The sequence below is a fragment of the Eretmochelys imbricata genome, chromosome 20 (genome assembly GCF_965152235.1).
Source record: "Eretmochelys imbricata isolate rEreImb1 chromosome 20, rEreImb1.hap1, whole genome shotgun sequence".
In the NCBI taxonomy this organism is placed as follows: Eukaryota; Metazoa; Chordata; order Testudines; family Cheloniidae; genus Eretmochelys; species Eretmochelys imbricata.
Genome location: NC_135591.1, coordinates 4,614,237 through 4,636,363, shown reverse-complemented (window position 1 = coordinate 4,636,363; position 22,127 = coordinate 4,614,237). Strand labels below are relative to the sequence as shown.

Below are 22,127 nucleotides of genomic sequence, written 5' to 3'. Positions count from 1 at the left end.
GATTAACCTTGCCCAGTTTTTTTAACCTTTCATCACAGGTCAAGTTTTCTAAACCTTTTATCATTCTGTTGCTCTCCTTTGGACTCTCTCCAATTTGTCCACATCTTTCTATAGCAGTGGTTCTCAAACTTCTGTACTGGTGACCCCTTTCACATAGCAAGTCTCTGAGTGTGACCCCACCCCTTTATAAATTGAAAACACTTTTTAATATATTTAACACGCTTATAAATGCTGGAGGCAAAGCGGGGTTCGGGGTGCAGGCTGACAGCTCACGACTCCGCATGTAATAGCCTCGCAACCCCGCAGTTTGAGAACCCCTGTTCGATCGTGTGTGCATGTGTGTCTTGAGAGGCTAGCAGAGAATATTTGACCTTGACGGGTAAGGATGTCGGAGTGAGATTTTCTTTGCTTTAGATTGTAGTAACATTTTCAATGACTTGTGCCCGACAGTTGCTTTTCATTACCCCCCTGGGGGCCACAACCCACTAAATGAGAAATGCTGACTAGAGCAGCTCCATTGATTTCAATGCAGAATCCAAAGAACAGTTTACCAGGCGAACTAGGAAAGAGTGGAGGACAGACAGGGAGAAGCTGCCAAGGCAAATTTGCCACGACATCTCTCCATATCCCTCCACCAGCATCTTTACTGTTTACAGCCATCACACCTTCAGCTGCGAGCCTACCAGCTCTCACATAATAAATCATTTTAGCTCAGGAAAGTAGTTGAATAGGAGACCTCCAGGGAAATACCTTGATGCTTCAAGGAGGAGTTGATAATTCAGCTGTGACATTCTTCCCTCTGAATTATTATGAAGATAAGACTGTCATATAGTGCTGTAGGGTGCTAGAGAAATGGAGGGGCCTGGGCCCTTGTGCTTTGGGATCCTCTGACCCTTTTCACGAGAGTCTGAATGTTAAACCTGGCACGTTGAAGGAGCACATTCCCTGACCTCCCTCAGCAGTACCCACGGGCAGTGACACTCCCTGAAGGCCCAGTCAGGAACTCTTAAGCACTAGGAAACTATAGGCACTCGGGACCCTGTAGCACCTTGCAGCAGCCCCCTCAGTAGGACCCCACCAGAGCCCCCGACACTAGGACCCAGCAGCAGTCCCAGCATTAGGAACCCCAGACATTAGGACCCTATAGCACCCTGCATCAAACCCAGAATCAGGAACCTCTAGGAGCCCCGGGCATTAGGGCCCCTATAGCACCTTGCACCAGCCCCAGCATTGGGACCCTATGGGAGCTACTGACACCAGAACCTCCAGGAGCATGTGGCAGCCCCAGCATTAGGAGCCTATAGGATCCCCGGAGCTTCTAGCACCCTGCAGCAGCCAGCCCCCAGCATTAGGAGCTTATAGGAAGGAGCCTCAGGTCCCAGGACCCTATAGCAATCTGCCACACAGCCCCAGTATTAGGAGCCTAAAGGAGCCCCTGGACCCTATAGCACCCTGCAGCAGCCGGGAGCATTAGGAACCTGTAGGAGCCCCTACACCCTGCAGCATCCGAGGCTTTTGGAGCCTACAGGCGCCGGGATCTTATAGAGCCCTGCAGCAGCCCCGGCAGTAGGAGCCTGACACGCGGCAGGCGCTAGGACCCCGCGGCGGCCGGCAGGGCGGAAGCCGGCGGCGCTAGGACCCCGCGGCGGCCGGGGCGCGGCGGCCGGGATACACCTGTGCCCGGCGGCGGCGGCGTTTCCCTGCCGCCCTCCCCGGAGCCCGCGCCCGGGCAGGTGAAGGGCTTGGCCCCGCCCCCGAGCCGCGGCCGGGCCACCTGACGTGTCCCGGCTGCTGCAGCCGCGTCCCGGGGCTCGGAACCTCCCCACCCAGGTGAGTCCGGCTCCTGGGGGGGTCTCCGGTGGGGGCGGGATCCCCCATGGGTGGGGGGGCCGGCTCCCTGGCGGGGGGGGTCGGGTGTTGGATGGGTGGGGGGCTCGGCTCCCTGGCCGGGGGGGCTCGGGTGTTGGATGGGTGGGGGGGTCGGCTCCCTGGGGGAAAGGGGTGGGGGGGTCTCTGGTAGGGGTGGGATGCCCCATGGGTGCGGGGGTCGGCTCCCTGGAGGGGGGGGGTCTCGGGTGGGGGGGGTGTTGGAGGGGGGATGGTATCCCCTATGGGTGGGGGTGTCGGCTCCTTGGAGGAAAGGGGCGGGGGCGTTTCTGAGGGGCGGTATCCCCCTGCTGTGGGGGTGTCAGTGCTCTAGAGGAAGGGGGGGCTCTGGCTGGGGTGGGGGGCGCTGGAGGGGCTTGTTGCGAGAGTGGGTAGGGATCTGGGTGGAAGTATCCCCCTGGCTGTGGAGTGTGGTACCCCCCCCAACTAGGCATGGGTGTGTATCCCTGGAGGAAAGGGGGGGGCGCTCTGGCTGCGGTGGGGGGGCTGGAGGGACTTGCTGGGGGCTCTATATGGTGGTAGCCCACTGGCTGTGGGGAGCCGTATCCTCCCAGCTAGAGATTAGGGGTGGTTCTTGAAGAAGGGGGTTGCTGGGAGGAGGGAGACCGGCAGGTCCCTGGCTGGGGTAGAGAGTAATGAAGATTTTGCTGAGGGACAGACAGGACTTGGGGTGATGTCCCCTTGTTTGTGGGGTGTGGTATCCCCCTAGCTATGGGTGGAGGTGAATCACTGGAGGGAAGGGAGGGAGGTGTTGGGGGGGCAAATAGGTTTGCGGCAGGAATGAGCACCTCCGTTGGGGACAGATCTGTGGCTGGGGGAGCAGATGGCTCTGGCTGGGGTAGAGGGCACTGGAGGGTCTCTCTTGGGAGCAGACAGGGCTCTGGGTGGAGGTATTCTCTTGGTTGAGCGGAAGGGTTTCCCCCTTCAGTTAGGGGTGGCTATGATACCCTGGAGAGAAGAGGGGCATTGGGGGGGCAGCAAGTCTCACGTTGGTGGCAGAGGGGGGTCTGGCTCTGGGAAGGATTGGGGACAGGAAAGTCTCTGGCTGGACGGGGTGTTGTGTGTGCCTCTGATTGTCCTGTATGATGAATTCGGTTCCATATCCCAGTAGAAGTTGCGAGCAGAAGAGGGCCAAGTGAGGTAGGGGCCGCACTGAGTAGTGTGCAGTGAGGCTAGACCTCCCTATTCCGGCGGGTCAAGGACTCTCTTCATGGGGGGGCTTTAGGCTGCTTCTCCCCAGCCTGGCCTGCTTTTCTCCCTGAACATTCAGTTTCTGCCAACAGCTTCTCCCAGGTGGAGCCTCTGGAGGAGTGTGCTGGGTTCCCATGACTGCACCCTCCCTGCTCCTAACCAGGGTGCTGCTGGTGCCCCAGGGGATGTGGATGTGCATTTGGAGCCGGGAGCTGGAATGGCACCAAGCACACTTGTGAATGCTGGCTGGATTTGGGGAGTACTCAGTGCTAACGTCTGACGTATCATTATACTCCTGATGTTGCCAACCTCATATTTAAAAATCACGATTGGCTTAAAAATCATGAGATTTTTTTTAATTAAACAATATTTCTTGGGTTCTTTTATTTGGTTTCTGAGCTCTTCGGGTGCACTCTGGTTACCTTCCCAGGCTTTCTCTTCAAGTTGGAGGGCTATTTTTTAATTCCTTTCTATTATTTTAATGAAAACAGCCGTGTTAGTCTGTATTCGCAAAAAGAAACATTTCTTTTTACTAAATGTTGTGACACTTGCAATATAATCACGAGGTGTAGCAATGCAGAACTCACAATATATGAAATATTTGGAGTATCTGTAGAATAACAAAATAACTATTGTATGCAATAGTCCCACAAGCTCACCTTTGTTTATCATCTTAAAATTATAGTTAGAGCATGCAAAAGGGGCAGAATAGACTTGATGTAAAGGGGGTAGGCTAACAAACTAATTACTAAATAACTGTATCTGACTGCGTTGTACAGCGAGGGACAAACCTAGCTTTTAAAGTCACAGGGGAAAGGCTTGGTTCCCTCCTAAAAGTAGCCAAGTACATTGTGGTTCTGCAATCAATCCCTGAGCTGGTGTGAGCATCATGGCAGTTATGAATGACCCCTGTCTAGGTCTGCTGAGTTTCTTTGTGAAGTTTCTTGAATGCTGTCTTCTAAAGGGGCACAGAATAAGCTTGTCCATGCCTAGACTTGGAAAGCTAGAAAGTACAGCTATGATTAGCTAGTCTGCCTTTGAACGTCAGCCAGTGATTTCTGCCGTGGAGGAAATTATTCTTTGCCTATTAATGTAAGTGACTGCTATTGAGCCCAATAATTTGTGATTGAGCTTGAGCATATATTTAGACCAATACCCAGTCTTGATTTTTAAAGACTCCAAGTGATGACTAATTTGTTATTTCCCTTAATAACTGTCCCAGTGGCTAATTAACCCTAGCTATTACATGTTGCCTCTCACCCAGGCATCTTCAGCTCTAGTTTTTTTATATCAACACTCAGTGCAGGATCAGTTTTTCTGCTGCAAATGGGCACCTGGATCTGTACTCACATAGTCTTTGGCCTGTCATATCCATCCAGGGCATGACCGCTTCATGGCTCTCTAGGCCAATATCACACCCTCATCAGGAAGTTAAATGAAACCCAGTATTAGTGCAATGTAAGGGGGAAGACTTTAAAACGTGCACACATTCAGGAAATCCATAATGAAGTGTCAAATGCAGACTGGGTGGAAGCAGTTGCAATTTAGTTCTGAGTTCAAACAAAGTTGCACCTGCTTACACCTAGCTTGAAGTTGGTTGAAGATTCCTAGAGCTTGATTTTGGTCTTCGCGGCAGTGGCCAACAGATGTTTTTAGTTCCTTGACAGGATTTTTTTTTTGTTTTAGTCCTCTCTTCCTAGTCCTCCGTGATTACTAACAACACTGTACTGTCAGAAGACTTCAAATTCCTAATCTTGGTGGAAGTTGACTGACCTTCTAATTAATTTTACAGTATTGTTAGTTTTTTTGTCCTGAATCAAAATGGTGATACCAATACAATAGTAGTAATATATTTATTCTTAGTCTTTCTGATTGTGTTTTTATTCAGCACCAAGCATGCTATCAGCACTTAAATAATAAATAATGCACCGTGGGCTTTTCCAGGTACTTGTTTCCCATCAAATACAAAGCCAAATGGAAATTCTGCTGCTGAGTTAAATCTACGTTAATTTAGCTTGTGAGCATAATGGGAAGCGTGTGGGGAGAAAGTCTTTCTCTTGAAAAATATGTGGCTATTCTTTCACTCCCTGTGTGTAGCCAAACCCAGGCTAATCTGATGTCACTTTCTTTTATGCAACAATGTGTGGTTAGTGAGTTAAACCAAAGGACGCTTGAACACCTGAGCTGAGGAATGTGACCTTTCCTCAAGGAGACTGAGTGGAATAAGAGTTACATACAAAACTGCTGTCCAGGAAAAGAACTGAGAGGAGATGGCCTATAGAATAGGGCAGGGTACAAAGGAAAGTGATGCTGCTAAATAAAGGTATAATGGTGTTCAGGATGAGATGCAATGGCGGATTTGCTTTCTAGGGGCTAGTATTTGTGTCCTTGATGACAGAGGCATCCCGTGCACCTGTCCAATCTCAGTTACCTATATGGATTGTCTAGTCTGCTTCCTGCAGTAACTGGAAGTGCTTGTGGATGGCTAGTACATCCCTGAGCCTTTTCAACCTGCCTTGGTGTCATTAATGGAACTCAGTGTTTTCTCCAGTGCTTTGGAATTGCCAGAATGAAAGACTCTTGTTTGATCTATGGGAATTCCATTGAAAAGCATCAAGACATACGGAATGGAAATACTTGAAATTAGCAACTGATGATCATGGCTTAGTTGGGCTGAATGACCAATATCTGCAGGTCTCTAGTTTTCCTTTAAAAAATTATATATAATTAAAAACTACAGTTCAACCCTTTGTGGTTGTGTGAAGCCTTCCAAATGTAACCCCAATACAGTGTGGGTTTTCCCCCCCATCATCTACGTCCAAATAACTCCAGTGCGTCTGCTTCTGTTCATAGCACCGTATTCAATAAAGCACTTCAGCACATGCTTAGCTTTAAGCACACGTGTAATCCAATCCCTGCTCAGCAAAACACTTAAATCCCCATTGACTTCCGTGGGATTTAAGCATGTGCTTAACATTACAAACATGCTCAAGTGTCCTGTTCAATAGAGATTGAATTATACTCCTGTGCTTTGCTGAATTGGGGCCATAGAGAGAGAGAGAGGATGGTGAAAGACTCACCTGGAAGTCAGCTGACTTTTGGGGTCTGTTCTTGGCATGGCACATGGCTAATAAAACTTCCTTTTCTTAAGGGTTGTTGTGAGTGGATTGACCTTTGAGCTCAGATGCTGCAGTGGCAAATGCTCTAGGAAAGCCAATACATGAGAATAAACAACTTTCTCAAGCTGTGGGAGAGTGAAATTGAAACTAGTCCTTCTTTGACATCAGCCTCCAGCTAGTAGATGGGAAAACTTATTTTTGAGCCCTCTAATGCATTTGGTAACAATACACCATGGCAAATGGGAAAATCTCTTGGGTCTAAACAACGCTGCCCAGTCTTGGCTTATCTAAAGAACCTCAAGGGGTAGGAAAGAAGGATCTCCTGTACTTAGTAATACAAAACCTGTTCCAGCTCAACTTAGGAGAGAGGCAAAATTAACTCACACAGGAGTATCTTGGTATTAAAGTGACCACACACTTTGCATTGTAGAGCTGTCCTGTGGCATGTTTCCCCAAGTGAATGTTGTAGTTATGTGTGCTGCTAATCTCTGCACTACTGTGCAAATATGTAAGTGGATAAAACTGGCTGCTTCCTGCATGCCACGTAGAATAGAAAGAAGGCTGTGGTGGTTGCTTTTTGGAGGGGTGGGGGTGTCCTATCTGGGAAAGTAGGGAGATCCTGAGAACCATTTTCTTTTCTTGCAAGGTGTCTAGTGCATCTTTGATTCAGCTGGTTCGGAAATGTTGCAAGAATAGGCTATCTCATACTGTTTCCACCTCCTGCTTCAATGAGGAAGTGTAGATACACTGTATGTGAGAGACACTAGCATGTGTGTATGTGTAATGTCTCACTGGATGCCTCAGCTTCAGAAGATAATGTTCTGGTCAGTCTTTATTTGATCTGAATCTCGTTGCCTGTCCCTAGCATAGTAGCTTCTGAAATGCAATGGAGACATAAAGAACATTTTGGGTTTAAAAAATTTTGTATGACGAATGCGAAGTGCTCAATACGTGGGTCTTGGGAAATTCCATGGTCTGTGTTATACAGAAGGTCAGATCACTAAATCATCACTTGGTCCTCTCAGGCCTTCATCTATATTAGTCCAGTTTACCCGACACATGAAACCGGACGAGCGAAGAGGGTGGGGTGTTTTTTTGTGGAGGGTGTGGGAAGTAAGTGCTTGGTGCTGAAAGTATGAATTGAAGTAATAGCTGTAAAATCCACCCTGGCAAATCAATCTCTCTCTGCTCCAGGTTTAGACGTAATGACTCAGCTCTCGTAGAGCATTTAAGATGTCATTTTATTTCAGACAGGATATGAGCTGTCTGTTACTCTGCCACTAGTAGTAACTGGCTTCTTTTTCAGGCTGAAATGTCTCTAACAGGTTGGTTGTGTGTGTCTTTTGTTGGATTATAAAATCAACAAGCCACTGCACTAACTAATACTCAGGTTATGATCCATCTGAAACCGAGAAAAAGAGCTTCCTGTTTGACATGGGTGGAGCAGGTATTTCATTTTGACCAAATATCAGTGTGGGGGGTTTTTGTTGCTTAGACAAGATCTCACTGCTAAGGTAAGATGAGGAGTATCTAATTCCTTCTCATGTCCTGAGAAGTGTGGTCTTTTGGGGGTGGGGGGGAGGATTTCATGATACTTTGCAAAAATTAACTAGTAAAAGTTCATGTTACATAGGCACTTTTGAAAATGTTATTCATGGTCTAAATCTAATTTGAGGGTATTTAGGAGCCTAAATCCCATTAACTTTCAATGTAATTTTAGGCTCCTAAGGACCAGATTTTTAAAGGTACATAGGTGCCTAAAGATGCAGATAAGCACCTAAAGGGATTTTCCAGGGCACTTAGGCTCCTAAATCCCCAAATTCCACTAGGTACCTATAGACCTTGTACAAAAATCTGGCCCTAAGTGCTTAAGTCACTTAAACACTTCTGAAAATGTTACCCTATAGCAACAATATTCAGGATTTTAAATGGGAAGTGAATTTTTTAAGTATTTTTTTAAATAATTCCTCAAAGTAAAAGTAAGTTTGGGCCAATAATGTCCTTTTCCCCCAGGGAATCTGGCCATAAGACTTTTGTTGGAAAAATCAATCTTGTAATCTTCTGGTAGAAGAGTTTCTCTGATTACACAGCCCTCTTGTTTCTCTCAGCGAAAACAATCTTATTTTCATAGCAGTAGGAAGGATTCATTACGGAATGTATCTTAAGTCTTCATTATTGCAAGACTTAATTTACCTGTTCAGTGTTCCTGGGAGTAATGCTTCTGCCAACAACTTGGTCTTTTAGCGGCAAACTCTTCCTGACCATGTATAGGCTTTGTAAGGTGCAGGTTATAAGGAGAAAATAACTACGGCATGAGGCAAAGCTCTGAGCTGCTGTGGAGCTCATTGAGCTTTATGAAAGCCAACACTTCTGATTACGTTTCTAGTGGAGTCCCAAGTGTGTGAACTGGAAACTGTGTTAAAATACCTCTGCTTCTTAGCATAGTGACTGCAGAGGCTCTTTTGTTTGCATCAGGTGAAGTTTGCTGAAGAATCCAGTTCACGCAGTTTGCTGACGTGGCTGCTGAGGCAAACCCTTCCGCGGATGGAGTTTCAGGGTGGCAAGAAATCTCTTTAATCCTGGTTTCTTTTGTCAGCTTCTTGGGCTAACAGGAAGAAACTACTGGTGTGTGCTGTCAAAGTGGGGACTCTGCTGTGGGTTACAGTGAAGACAGGTAGTATAAACAGTGTCCATTCAGTAGGTGCAGGAAAGGCGCAAGGGATGGAACCCTGGTCTCCCAAGTCGTAGGCTAGTATCCAAACCACTGGACCATCCTTTCTCGCTAGTCCTGACTCGCCTGGATCTGCCCTTCAGATCATTCCACAAGGCTCTTATTTATTGAGCGCTTTGGAGGGGAAGGTGTTTGATCAGAGCTGAGGTTCAGATAGGGACATGGAGAATTGTTGAAGGATGGGATTTTTGGAGAAGGGGGAGTTAGCAGCTGTATTTTTGCTTGATTGCCTGTCTCAGAATTATATCAGGCTGCTACAGCCTTGGGTGCCCTTTTAAAAATTTTTTGGGCATTTTCTCAAAGTCCCACAAAAGTGACCAAAACAGACACCCCTGCTGAACCTTGCTGCCTCATATGTGACCTATGGGCCATGTTCATAGAACCATAGAAATGTAGACCTGGAAGGGACCTCGATAGGTCATCTAATCCAGTCCCTTACACTGAGGCAGGACTAAGCATTATCTAGACCATCCCTGACAGGTGTTTGTCTAACCTGTTCTTAAACACCTCCAATGACTGAGATTCCACATCATCCCTAGGGAACTTGTTCTAGTGCATTACAGCTGAGAAGTTTTTCCTAATGTTTAACCTAAATCTCCCTTGCTGCAATTTCAGCCCATCGCTTCTTGTCCTGTCCTAAGTAGATATGGAAACCAATTTCTCACCCTCCTCTTTATAACAACCTTTTATGAACTTGAAGAGTTATAATTTCCCCCCTCCACTCTTCTCTTCTCCAGACTAAAAAAAACTCAATTTTTTCAATCTTTCCTCGTAGGTTGTGTTTTCTAGACCTTTAATCATTTTTGTTGCTTTTCTCCAGTTTGTCCACATCTTTCCTGAAATGTGGTACCCAGAACTGGATACAATACTCCAGTGGAGGCCTCATCAGCACTGAGTAGAGCGGAAGAATTACCTCTCAGGTCTTGCTTACAACACTCCTGCTAGTACATCCCAGAATGATGGTTGGGGGTTTGGTTTGGTTTGGTTTTGTTTTGTTTTTTGCAACGGTATTTCATTGTTGGCTTATATTTAGTTTGTGATCTGCTATATCCCCCAGATCCTTTTCTGCAGTACTCTTTCCTAAGTAGTCACTTCCCATTTTGTATTTGTGCAGTTGGTTATTCCTTCCTAAGTGTAGTGCTTTGCATTTGTCAGGGTTGATTTCATTCTGTTTAATTCAGACCATTTCTCCAGTTTGTCAAGATCATTCTGAATTCTAATCCTGTCCTCCAAAGCACTTGCAATCCTCCTAGCTCGGTATCACCCAAAAACGTTATAAGTGTACTCTGTATGCCATTATCACTTTGAGCATTACAGTAACACAGATTATTTTGATTCGATGAGGCCATGGAATTGGAGAAATGGCTTGGAAATGGCTTATCAGTAGAGAAGAAAAGCTTCCCATTGATATTTTAGCAAGAAGGAGAGAATTCCTTGAAACTGCCTAATGTCACTCATTAGTGGAGGCAGTACCCATCTAGGGGCATATTCAGCATCAATTTTATTATTTATTTGCATTATTGTAGCACCTACGAGCCCCAGTGGTGCTAGGCACTATACAAACATAGGACAGAAAGACTGTCTCTGTCCCCAAAGAACTTACAATCAGACTCAAGAATCCAAGCCTGTCTGAGACTTGACAGACTCTTGAACATGCTCCATCCACCATGACAGGCCAAAATAATCCAAATTAAGTGACCTTTCGGGCACGCTGCAAAAGATCTCTGCTTTGAGAGGGCTTCTGAAAAGGGCTGAGGATTTGCTATAACAATGAAGAGGCTCAAAGGAGTTTTTATTGGTGGCTGGTTGACCTGAGTTCCTGTTGGAATGATTGTTTTAATGCTGCTGGTACTTAATTCTATTATCTAGCGAATGTCTTAGGGGACCTAGAGCCCTGGAGAGGAGTCTTGTATCATTTTAAATCTAAATAAAATCAGTAGGGAGATTAACATAAAGCTGATTTCTTTGCATTAACATAAATGGGTATTTGCCAGCTTTAAATCTGTCACGGCTCATAGTGCCAGATTTCAGTCCCCAGATTGTTTTCTGCACAGTGCACGCTCTTGAAAGTCAACGCTTGCTTGCTTACAGCTCTCCTGCTAAGGTGTCCTTGATCCCACAGTCCTCTTTCTAGGATGTAGTCCTCTTTCTAGGATGACCTCTACATCCCTGGGACAGTGATTTGAATTTTCCCTTGCCTTTAGAGATGCAGCCACTTCTCTCTTGGCACATAAAACCTCACGCAGCCAAGAAAGAACAAGAAAGCTAGAGATGATCTTATTCAGCCCTCTGAGCTAATAGCAGGTGTCCAGTTCCACTTCAGGACATTAACCGCCTGCGTCTGTGTGATTACACAAGCTAAAAAAAGGCTAAAATATCTGGAAAGCTAAGGTGAGTAGAAAGTGGTAGAATCTGGTGAATGATGCTCTCAAAGTGTACAGGTTCCTGTTTATCTTAAGTACTTATCAGGGCCCCATTTCCATAGTATGTAAGCACCTCATAATCTTTAATGTTTATCCTCATCATATCCCCGTGAGGCAGGACTGTAGACCTCTTTGTACAGATGGGAAAACAGAGGCACATAAATTAAGTGACATGCCCAAGGTTACAAAGGATGCCTATGGCAGAGCCTGGAATTGACTCTGAGTCTCCAGAGTCCTAGGTTAGTGTTCTAACCATTGAACCATCTTGCCAGTGCCAGAAATATACTCATATCTAAATGGTGTGTGTGTAAGTTTGACACTTACTCCCTTCTGGATTGAAGTAAAGCACATATCACATTCCTATGAATGCCCATCACTCCTAACCTGCAGATACACCTGTCTCTCTTAAAAGTCCAAATGAATCCTTGGTGCAAATAGACCCAACTCCTGGTGAAAGCACCAGGAATCCTGTGCATTCAGGCTGAGGTTGAATTTCGTCCTACCGGTTGTGTAGGAATGAGTTCTACTGAGACCTCCAAACTAATATAGCCAGCCTTATGTCCCATGGTAGGTAATGATCTGATGCAATTAATCGAACTACGACTACTTACCTATTTAACCAACCTGGAATTTAAGGTGTGTGTCAGCTAGCCTCCATACATGTAACTTTATTCCAGTCTCCATAGTGTCTTTCAATCCTCCCTCATCTTTGTTGTAGTGGGAAATAAATATCAGGGTTCTGTAGTACATAATAAAACTGTGTGTGTATTATATAGTATTATACATCTTCAGTAAATGGGTCTGAAAATATAAAGTCTTTCAGTTGCCTTGAGGCCAGCTTGAAATTAGTTTTGATCTTTATCCATGACTCTTAGATCTGGGGAAAACTGAGAGGGGATGTAACAATTTTCAAGTATGTAGAAGGTTGTTACAAGGAGAAGAAAGAAAAACATTTTTTCTTAACCTCTGAGGATAGGACAAGAAGCAATGGGCTTAAATTGTAGCAAGGGTGGTTTAGGTTGGACATCAGGAAAAACTTTCTAACTGTCAAGGTGGTTAAGCACTGTAATAAATTGCCTAGGGAAGCTGTGGAATCTCCATCATTGGAGATTTTTAGGAGCAGATTAGACAACCACCTGTCAGGGATGGTCTAGATAATTAGTCCTGCCACGAGCGCAGGCGACTGGACTAGATGACCTCTCGGAGTCCCTTCCAGTTCTGTGATTCTATGATCAAGCAAAATAGTCTGCTTTGGAATTCTGTCATTAAATTAGGGAGTGGATCTTCAAACCTGGTGGTGAGATTCAAAAAAGTTTGGATAATGTTTTTTGTTTCCGTTTTTAATATTTACTGAAGCTGCTGTTTTAAGTACAGGACTGGACAAGAAATTGCTAAAATACTCCGAGATGGGCTGCTGTCATGGTCTGTCCAGCATGATCCGAAGCAGAAAATACTGGAAAATCTCATAAGAACAAGCTTGTGAGATTACAGCCCAGCTTTGCAGACCCAAGAGATTTGGATAGTCCAGAGAACAACCAAAATCTCCACATGTAGAATGTGTCCAAGATATTGGAACTAATATTCCACACTGGAGCTGACTGAATGTTTTGCAACAGAACATTTTCCCGTTTGGAAAATGCCAATTAGTGAAAAGCGAAACATTCTGTGAGAACATGTTGATTTTGTGTGGTTTTAAAAAAAAAAAAAATCAAAACAAAGCATTTTGATAACATTTTGATTTTTTACTTTAAAACTACTTTTCATTTCAAAATGTATGTTATGTTCTAAATTACAATATCACTTTTCCAAAAGTCAAAGTTGAAACAAAATATTTCAATTGACCTGAAGCTCTTTTGTCCCCCCAAAATTTCATTTGGCTGGAAATTTCTAAATTCATGGTTTTGTTCTGATTGGAATGAAAACACATTTGAAAATTAGTAGAATTTCCCAGGAAATGGAAGGCCCTGTTCCCCCAGTGACTACCCCACACACACACACTGCCAGTGGATCACAACAATTCCAAGGGGTCATGGCTTCTCTCTTACATCTCAAATGAAATGATCTATTCACATTGTACCAAGAATAAATTCCATCTGCTAGGTTCTTTATCAGTGGCATGTTAGTGAGGTGATCATGAGTTTATAGTATAGAGTTCATACATATTTCTTTGTTTTCCTCCAGGTTTGGAAAAGGCCATGGAATAGCCAAAGAACTTAAGACCCTGAAATGCACATAACTCTAACTTAGTGGGGACTTTGGAAACATCCCTGAAGATGAGGTTATTCCGGCGAAATTATGGCCCATTGAAGCTGGCTTTGGTGGGTGTGGTCTTTGTGATCTTCCTCTTCATAATACAGAAGGATGTTGGGAATGGGGACCACACCGAGGAGCCCTGGCTGAAAAACATTGTCGAGAAGAAAGACCAAGTAATTGACATGATGATGGGGGCAGTAAATAACATTCGCGACTCGATGCCAAAGCTACAGATCCGGGCACCGGCTCAGCAAGAGGTGCCTTTGCAGAGCGGCAAGTCCTGCCTTCCAGGCTACTATACCCCAGCTGAACTGAAACCACTGATGGAACGACCGTCCCAAGACCCCAATAGCCCAGGAGCTGAGGGCAAAGCTTTTAAAAAGGACCAGTGGACACAGCAAGAGACCAAGGAGAAGGAGCGCGGCTATGAGAAACACTGCTTTAATGCCTTTGCCAGCGACCAGATCTCTCTCCAAAGGGCGTTGGGACCTGACAGCCGACCTCCAGAGTAAGAACTCCCCTTTCCTCCTCTTATGCCTGCTGTAAAAAGCAGCACAAAAATCAGTACCGCAGGAGAGATGGGATCTGTAAACCAAGTCTTGGACTGAGGCCACATCTACACACACAAGCTGCACCAATATAACTTAAATCTGCTTTTTAAACCCATGTAAACTTTAATTTGTGTTCATCATTAATCTGTTCCTAACTGATTTAAGTTAAACTAAAATAAGAATGGCCATGTGGCCCTTTGCACCTGCTTAACTAAATCGCTTTAAAGTAACACCTGAAAGTTGCACTGGTTTCAACTGATGGAGACCAGCTCTAGATCCAGTGGAGAGGGGAAGTCTTTCTGATGGCTATCCTCTCCAGAGCCTGATTCTTCGCTGCCTTGCATTTTATCATTTATATTTATGCACAATCAATGTGAAAAATGTTACACCCATTTCGCCCAGGTGTAAATGATGACACGAGTGCAAGGCAAGAGAGAGTTATAGTTTAGGTTTCTTTTTTCAAAGCAAGCCAGAGGAATTAACCTCACATCTTCCAATTTAAGAGCATGGAAGATGTGTGGACTGCATTAAAAAAATCTCACCCCCATCTCTGCAGTCTGAGTGTTCTCTGCATTACAGCAGTGACACAATAGGGTTTTTTTAAGTTCTCTAAGCTTCAGAAAACTCACGCTTTATCTAGCATCTTTCCTTTCTTAGGCCATCGCTAGGGTTTTTACTGTAGCTATTACAGGGTCCGGGCAGCTAGTTTGAGTCTCATTGACATTTCATTTGCGTTTCAGTTTTGATTTTAGGTGTAGCCTGGCATTCCCTTCCTTCTTAGATAATCAATCACAAACGCCACCAAAATGTTTTTCTGAAAAGGGTTTTTTTTATGTTCAACCAATGTATATAGAACTTGCGCCGTTCCTTTCACAGACAGCTGCATCTCTACCACTCATTTGAATGCTAAAGTTGCTACTGCAAGCCGTAAATATTGGCCAGGGTAGATGAGGTTCTGAACGGACACACGCCCTAACTCATGGCATTGCTTCAGAAAAGTTCTATTGTGCATGAGGTGAATTTAGTTACTGAAACAAACTCCCCTAGATGCAGAGTCATTGCAACTCCCAGATCTGCAGCTGAGTTCCACACTCAGACATCCAGCATCCTCCCATTGACCTCTGGCAGTTGTGCACACACACACTGGAGGGCAGAGTTCAGCCCGTAGGCACCAGTCCGGCTTGGTATATGTGGGTAGAGCCAGGTGTGTGAGAGATTTCCAGGGGCCTGTCTCGATTACAGAAGTTACACTTGTGCAACTGAATCAACTGTACCTGAATTTGAATGAATCGAAAGCGGTTTAATCTAGGTTTAAATCAGTTTAAGTGCTTCTATATAAGTGGCTTGCACTAGTATATCTAGATTGGTCTTTTTTTCTTTTTTCCATTTGTTACCCCAGTGCAACTTTTGCAGCGTAGACTAGGTCTATGCCCGACAAGGATTAAAGTCAGGGAGAACGCTGATTTAGCTAACTGCCTTATCTAGGACTGGCCAGTTACTGATATGAAATAGTCCCTATCCACATGATTGCTTGACTGAGTTTTATGGAGGGGTTTTTTTTATAACAAGACTCTGGGGTTTTTATTCGGTCTTTTAGTTGTGCATCGTACATTCATTTGCCTTTCCAGGCCTTGATCTTCCTCTGATAGAATTCTAGTTCCTTGCCTTCCAGAATATAGCCGTCTGCTCGGCCACACTGTCCAGGTCTGGAGGCGAGGCAAGCAAGCAGCTTTCCCTGCTGGAATTGCTCCTCCAGGATTGCTGCTGATCTTGGCATTGTTCTTCTGCTTGTCATATTTCTTCTGGATCATCTTTGAACACTTCTTGTTTAAGATTTCCTCCTCTTCAGGAGTCAGTTTAGCACCCTTCTTGCGTCCGAGGGGTAAGGCATAGTGGGCTTCATACCACTGTGGTATGGGGTACTGTCAATGAGAACGATGCAGTTCTTCACCAGGGTCTTTGTCCGCACCAGGTCATTGTTGGAACCATTGTAGACCACATCAATGATTCTGGTCTTATGGGTACAGCATTCAGAGCCCCAAGAGAAGTTGCCAACATCCAGGGAATACTGAGAGACTGTGGCCATAGTTTGACTACCAGCTCTGATTAGTAGACGCCATTGGGACAAAGGGAGATCACAAGAAATCTCCCTACAGCAGACTTAAAGTGAAAGCCTAGGGCACTAATTCTTTCCTTCCACCCTCCTCTTCTGTCTCCTTCCTCCTGCTGCCCTTTGTTAAAAACCAGCCAACATAAGTCTCCCAGTGCAGATATAGACCTCCCATTAAAGAAAAAGAAGTCTGCCTACTTCAAAAACATTTAATTCCCTGTTCTCAGACTGCCCTTGGCTTTGATCGATTTTTCCCTTTATTCCTAGGAAGCCCTGCCCTAATTTTTCTTTCTTAGCTGAGTGGAACAGCCCCCTACCTTCCTGCTATGGCTAAAGGAGTCAAATGTGCCAGACTTGGCTTGACCTTCCTGTGGTCTCAAGCCAGACACTCTGAGATTTCAGCCTGCCCCATTGCCGGGAGGTGGGTTAGGAAAGGCTTTATAGGGAGGGCATCCAAGAAAACAGCTTTGAATAGTGGTTCGAAGCCCAGACCCGGTTTGCAGACTGTGTTTCCCAGCAGGTAATTATCTTTGCCTAGCAGGTGTGGCTATGACAATGGAAGGTCGCTGAGTTCTGGAAGGGAAAAGCACAGGAACGGTATTCAGTCAACCGAAAAGGAATAAACCAATTTAAATGAATGTGAAAAGCACTCCAGAACCGAAACATAAATCGGCTAGCTAGAGAAATTGGCTCTGCTGCTCAGCTGGAAGGGGCCGTCATTGTTTGATTTCAAGGCCGACGCAGAGCCTGATCTGCCATGTGGAACGCTTCCCCTTTTGATGTGCAGCTGAAGTATGTAGGATGTAAGAGGGCTGTTCACACGCCCTCCAGAAAGTTCAGAACGGGGCTCGTATGCAGTTGAATCAAAAGAGGGGGTTGGGTTTTTGGTTTTTTGGGGTTTTTTTTCCCACGCTAGGCCCAAAGTATTTCAAGACTTGTTTTGGTGCCATCCTTAAGAGCAGCATATCCCAAATGTCATGGATATTGAACTGGCTGTAGCTAGGAGCTAACTATTTTCTTATTCTAAAAAGAGTACAATTCTATTTACATATTCTCCTATGTATACTATTTACATATGCATTGTATTGACTGAACAGTGAAAGATTTTCAGATGTATAGTATCTTTGGGATACCTGAAGTGGTACCTTAAAGGGACCAGATTCTTCCCACCCCCCTTCAAACAATGTTGAGCACTTGCTATCAGAAAATCAGGCCGCTTTAAAAGGTTTTCTCTTAGGCACCCAAAAGCACTAGACATGTGGCAGGAGGGGTGGTGAGGGCACTAGCCTAGGACTCAAGAGAGCTGGGTTCTAGTCCCTGCTTTGTCAGAGACTTCCTGTGTGACCTTGGGCAAGTCACTTAGTATGTCTGTACCTCAGTTCCAATCTGTACAGTGGAGTGTTGGCAGGCTAAACAGACTAAAAGACAGAGGTGCTCCAATGTTAAAGTAACAGAGGGCATGGAGGATGGACACTTTGGCAAAGCTTAAACCTTGGAGGTTGCAGCCTGGCTGTCTAACTGCTTTAGGAACCTGGTGTAAACACATTAACACACTTCACAGTGATTGTTAAGGGGGTTTGTAAACCTTTCCCACTGGAGGAGCGGGGTTGGAAACAGGATATAGAGCCAAGCCCACATTGAGAGCAGATACAAATGAAATGGGATGGCTATAAGACGGCCTACAGGAAGGGAAGGAGTCTCTGTCTGTTTGGCAAAAACCGCCACCATGTTTGTCACTGAACCTTCCCCTCTGGTTGGTTGTGTTGGAGAAGCTGTGAATTGAGTGAACCACTGAAAAATGAGGTCCCCTCTCAGTCCGGAGTGATTCTTCAGTGCAAGCTTCTCCTCCCACTGCACCTGTTACACACACACACGTTTTCAGAGCTCAACTCCCGTTGTGGCTGCTTAGTGGCCTTGCACATTAATGAGAAAAGATGCCCTTCTATTAATTACTTGCATTGCAGTCATTCCTGGGAGCCCCACTCATGGTTTCTGTCCCCAAAAGCTTGGCAATCTAAGTATAAGGCGTGATGAGGGCTGGATGTTGTCTCTGAACATTGGGGATTAAACATCTCGGTAAAGAAATATCAGGAGATGTTCAACTTGCCACTGGGGAGCATCACCCATGTTGGATTATGCATTGCAAATATGCATGTGAAGATGTCCTGACTGGGTCCGCTGCCGGGAGTGAGTGCGGGAATAGAATTGGTTGGGAATCTCTTTGACTAAACGATTTTTCGTCAGAAAATGCCAATGCATTGACACGCCTTTTTTTTGCAGAAATGCATGCATCTTGATGACCCTTTGGTTAGGGCACCCAGCTAGGGTTTGGGAGACCTAGCTTCAAATCCCTGCTCTGAATCAGGGACTTGGGCCTGCGGGAACATGGATCCCTGCTTTGCCTGGTTTAGAACAGTGATATGAATCTGGTTGTCCCATATCCCAGGGGAGCGCTAACCACTGGGCTGTCCTGAGGCAGGTCTCATCTTTTGAGAAACTTCGCAAAAGGTCTCTGTTTTCTCTGGTTGTAGAAGGAGAACTTTTTTGAACTCTTGAATCTTTGCAGGACAGGAAAACCTGCCCAGCTCTGTCTGGGTCCTCTGAATCTAACCACACAGGCTGCTTGAGCTAAAAGATCAGGCCTGCGAGCTTGTAGACAGTAGCAGACCCATAAAGCTATGAGGTCCAGGCTCTGGAGAGCGACTAAGCCAAGAGCAGCCAGGGCATTACAAACACACTCACTAACTAGGCTCAATTTCTCTCATAGGTGCATTGATCAGAAGTTCAAACGCTGCCCGCTGTTGCCCACCACCAGTGTCATCATCGTGTTTCATAACGAGGCCTGGTCCACCTTGCTCCGCACTGTGTACAGCGTCCTGCACTCCTCCCCTGCCATCTTACTAAAGGAGATCATTTTGGTGGACGACGCCAGCACAGATGGTGAGTTAGGGCCTTGGAACTAGTTGAGGGAAGCAGAGTCTGAAATGGGAAGAGTCTCTGGGGGTCTCCTGCTCCCTCAACCCAATACCGTTGTAATTTAGGTACCTCATCACCATATCTCATGGACATTAAAGGATTTAACCCTTGCAGTAGCCCTCTGAGAGATGGCACTGGGGTGCAGAATAGATTAAGTGACTTGCCCAAGGTCACGCGCACAATCTGTGTCTGAGCCCAGTATTGAAACCAGGTCTCTGGAGTCTCAGTGCAGTGCTCTGTCTACGAAGCCTCCTTCCTGAGCACTGGCCTGCTAAACCCAGGGTTGTAAGTTCAATCCTTGAGGGGGCCATTTAGGGATCGGGGGCAAAAATTGGGGATTGGTCCTGCTTTGAGCAGGGGGTTGGACTAGATGACCTCCTGAGGTCCCTTCCAATCCTGATATTCTGTGATTCTACACAGCAATCTCTTAGATCCCTGGCTGCTAAAAGGCCCCTTCTCTCCCACTGGAAGGCTGGGGCCTGGTTTCTCAGTTACTTTTCCTGCATGTGGAGCAGGGCTTAAATAGGATTGGCATGGGGGAAAACTCCCTTTATTCCAGGACTGTGCAGGAGCCAACCCAGTTCCTGGTGTAAGCTAGAGCAGCCCTGGGAAGTAGAGCATATAGAATAGCCATGGTGCATGCACTGTACATGTGCCCCTATACTGGGGGCTGGCAGCAGCATTGGTGTAGAGCTCTTATTAGCTCTATTGGCTAGAGAAGCTGCCTGTGCAAAGGATGCTCTTAGCGGGGCTGTTTTGCACCCACTTAAAAGCCATAGCTGCCCAAAAAGGGATTTACTTTATGGGCCTGATTCCAAGTTACATTAAGAGCTCTAATCTCTGATGCTGGCCTCTAGTTAGTCTCAAGTGGCTTCTCTTTCAGCTTCTGTGATGCACAGCTGGGTGTGAAAATGAGACAAGTCCACCTGCAGTAGGGTACTCAAGGAAACGTAACCATACAGCACCATCTATTGCACCAAACTCAAGTGAAACTGGTCATCAAAGGGCCAAAGAGAGCTCTGTCCCTAAAAGCCTTCCAGCACAATTGCAAATAATTCCCATTAAACTACAAGGACGTTCCCTCGGGGCGGTGAGGCTGGAATTTTTGATTGGCCAGCAAAAAGGGGGGAAAAAACCTCCGCGCATGCAGCTGACGGTATTAAAGAAATGGTGAGAGATGACTCCAATAATAGTGAGCTCATTTCCACCCAGCAGCAACAAAATTGTTCCCAAGGTGCCAGCTTTTTTCCAAGCTGGGCTGCAAAGAGTTGATTCCCAGACAAGACCCAGCCCACCAGAGGGGACTCAGCTAAAACAAGAGTGCAGGAGTTCCTAGTGGTTCAGCCAGGGAAAGCTTCCAATAAGGCTACCCCAGAAGAGCTGCTTCCCACTGTCCCTGGGGGTCCTGTTCTGCTTGTTACTGCAACATGCATGCACAGCAAGCCTCATTAAGGCATGCATCCCTGAGGGGGCAGGAAGGGAGAGGGGGCAGGCCTCCCGATTGTTCTCCAGTCTCGGCCCTTTAATTTTTTTTCTGTAGCTGTTTTCAGGGCTTTATTACAACCTAACTTAACCCATCTGTAACAGACGCAGTAGCATCTGCCTGAGATTGCAGAGAGCCTGAAACAATAACTCAGACGTGTGAACTGCCCCATTCGCTTCAGCAGGTGCGGACTTGGGTGATACTTGAAATATCAACACTGTTAAGTGTTTTGCTGCTCGCCAAAGCGTGAAAGGAGAGGAAGTATTCTATTCGGAAGAGCTACAGAATCTATTCTGACTGTCTATTTTGGGCCTTTAACAAGAAGTGCCAGATTTTGAAGGGGGTTAGTTCCACTTTCCTCAAAGGAAGCTTAGTTCCCAAATGTCTGTGGAATGCTGGGTTAATTATGGATGGGATATTCCACTGATGAAGTCTGCTCAGCAATTGGCAAATGAGCTAGGCTATGTAACGCTCCCTGGAAAGGAGACTTGCAAACTTCATTTTTCTTTTGGGCAGGTGAAATGAGTCACAGGTTCCTACCTATGATTGTGGAGGTGGGGGGTAGGGAGTGAAGGTCCTATTTTTGGCCTAGAAATCCTGACCAGGCCTTATTTTAGGTTAAATGCCGCTTTCAATTTCCACATGCAGGGGAGGTGCAATTCCAAAGAGTTGGTAACATTCAGATGATCCCCTTTGTATATGTGGCGAATTCCTTGATTCTTCCCCTTGGTTGCACTGAATTCTGGGTTTGTTTGTTTTTGTTTTTGTTTTTTGTTTTGTTTTTTTTTTTAAATCTGGTCTCTGCACATACCTGTCTGCAAGTAACAACCTGGGAACCCCTCCCACATCCTGTAAACAGAACACATTATGCTTTCCATCCTTGGCAATTACTCACTTGCAAGGCAAGCTGCCATTTAGTGATCTAAAGTAGTTGCAACCAAGGCAAACTAATCACATGGTTCAGCATCAGATCTGCCTGCAGCTTAGATCTCAGAGAAGATCAAGCTTTGACCAAGTGGTGGGGGTGAGGATAAACAAATATCTTCAGTTTGCTGCATGTGAATGGGCAGCCACAGAGACCTCCACACAGTGCAAAGCCAGTGTGGAAGCGAGGGTTGCCACCTTTCTAATTGCTAGTAACTGGATCCCTGAGGCCCTGCCCCTTGCTCTACCTCTTCTTAGAGGCACTGCCCCCATCACTTGCTCCTCTCTTTTCCCCCCTTGCTCACTGGATCATCTCTACTTCCCTCCCCACCCCTGGCTGGGCTCCCTCATCTCCCAGGCTGGGCCAGGAGCTACTGCAGGTAGGAGCTGGGCCCAGCTGAGCGAGGTGGATTAATGACACAGCGCCTCCCCAGCCCCGCGGTAACCGGACTTTTGGTGTCCAGGCAGTACATCTGACC

At 45.9% G+C, this 22,127-nt stretch overlaps 1 protein-coding gene across 2 annotated transcripts in view; it reads left to right on the top strand.

The window, feature by feature from the left end:
• The window catches only part of GALNT6 (polypeptide N-acetylgalactosaminyltransferase 6), a 46,646-nt gene that overhangs the window by 3,069 nt on the left and 21,450 nt on the right, over positions 1-22,127 (top strand). Inside the window, exons 1-3 of one of the 2 annotated variants that reach the window (XM_077838617.1) lie at positions 1,714-1,830; positions 13,533-14,112; positions 19,033-19,205. In XM_077838617.1, coding sequence (XP_077694743.1) covers positions 13,625-14,112; positions 19,033-19,205 — 661 coding nt within the window. In that variant the 5' untranslated portion in view covers positions 1,714-1,830; positions 13,533-13,624. Of the gene's footprint in view, positions 1-1,713; positions 1,831-13,532; positions 14,113-19,032; positions 19,206-22,127 lie in introns of those variants that run through there. The other variant, XM_077838616.1, reaches the window with a different exon arrangement.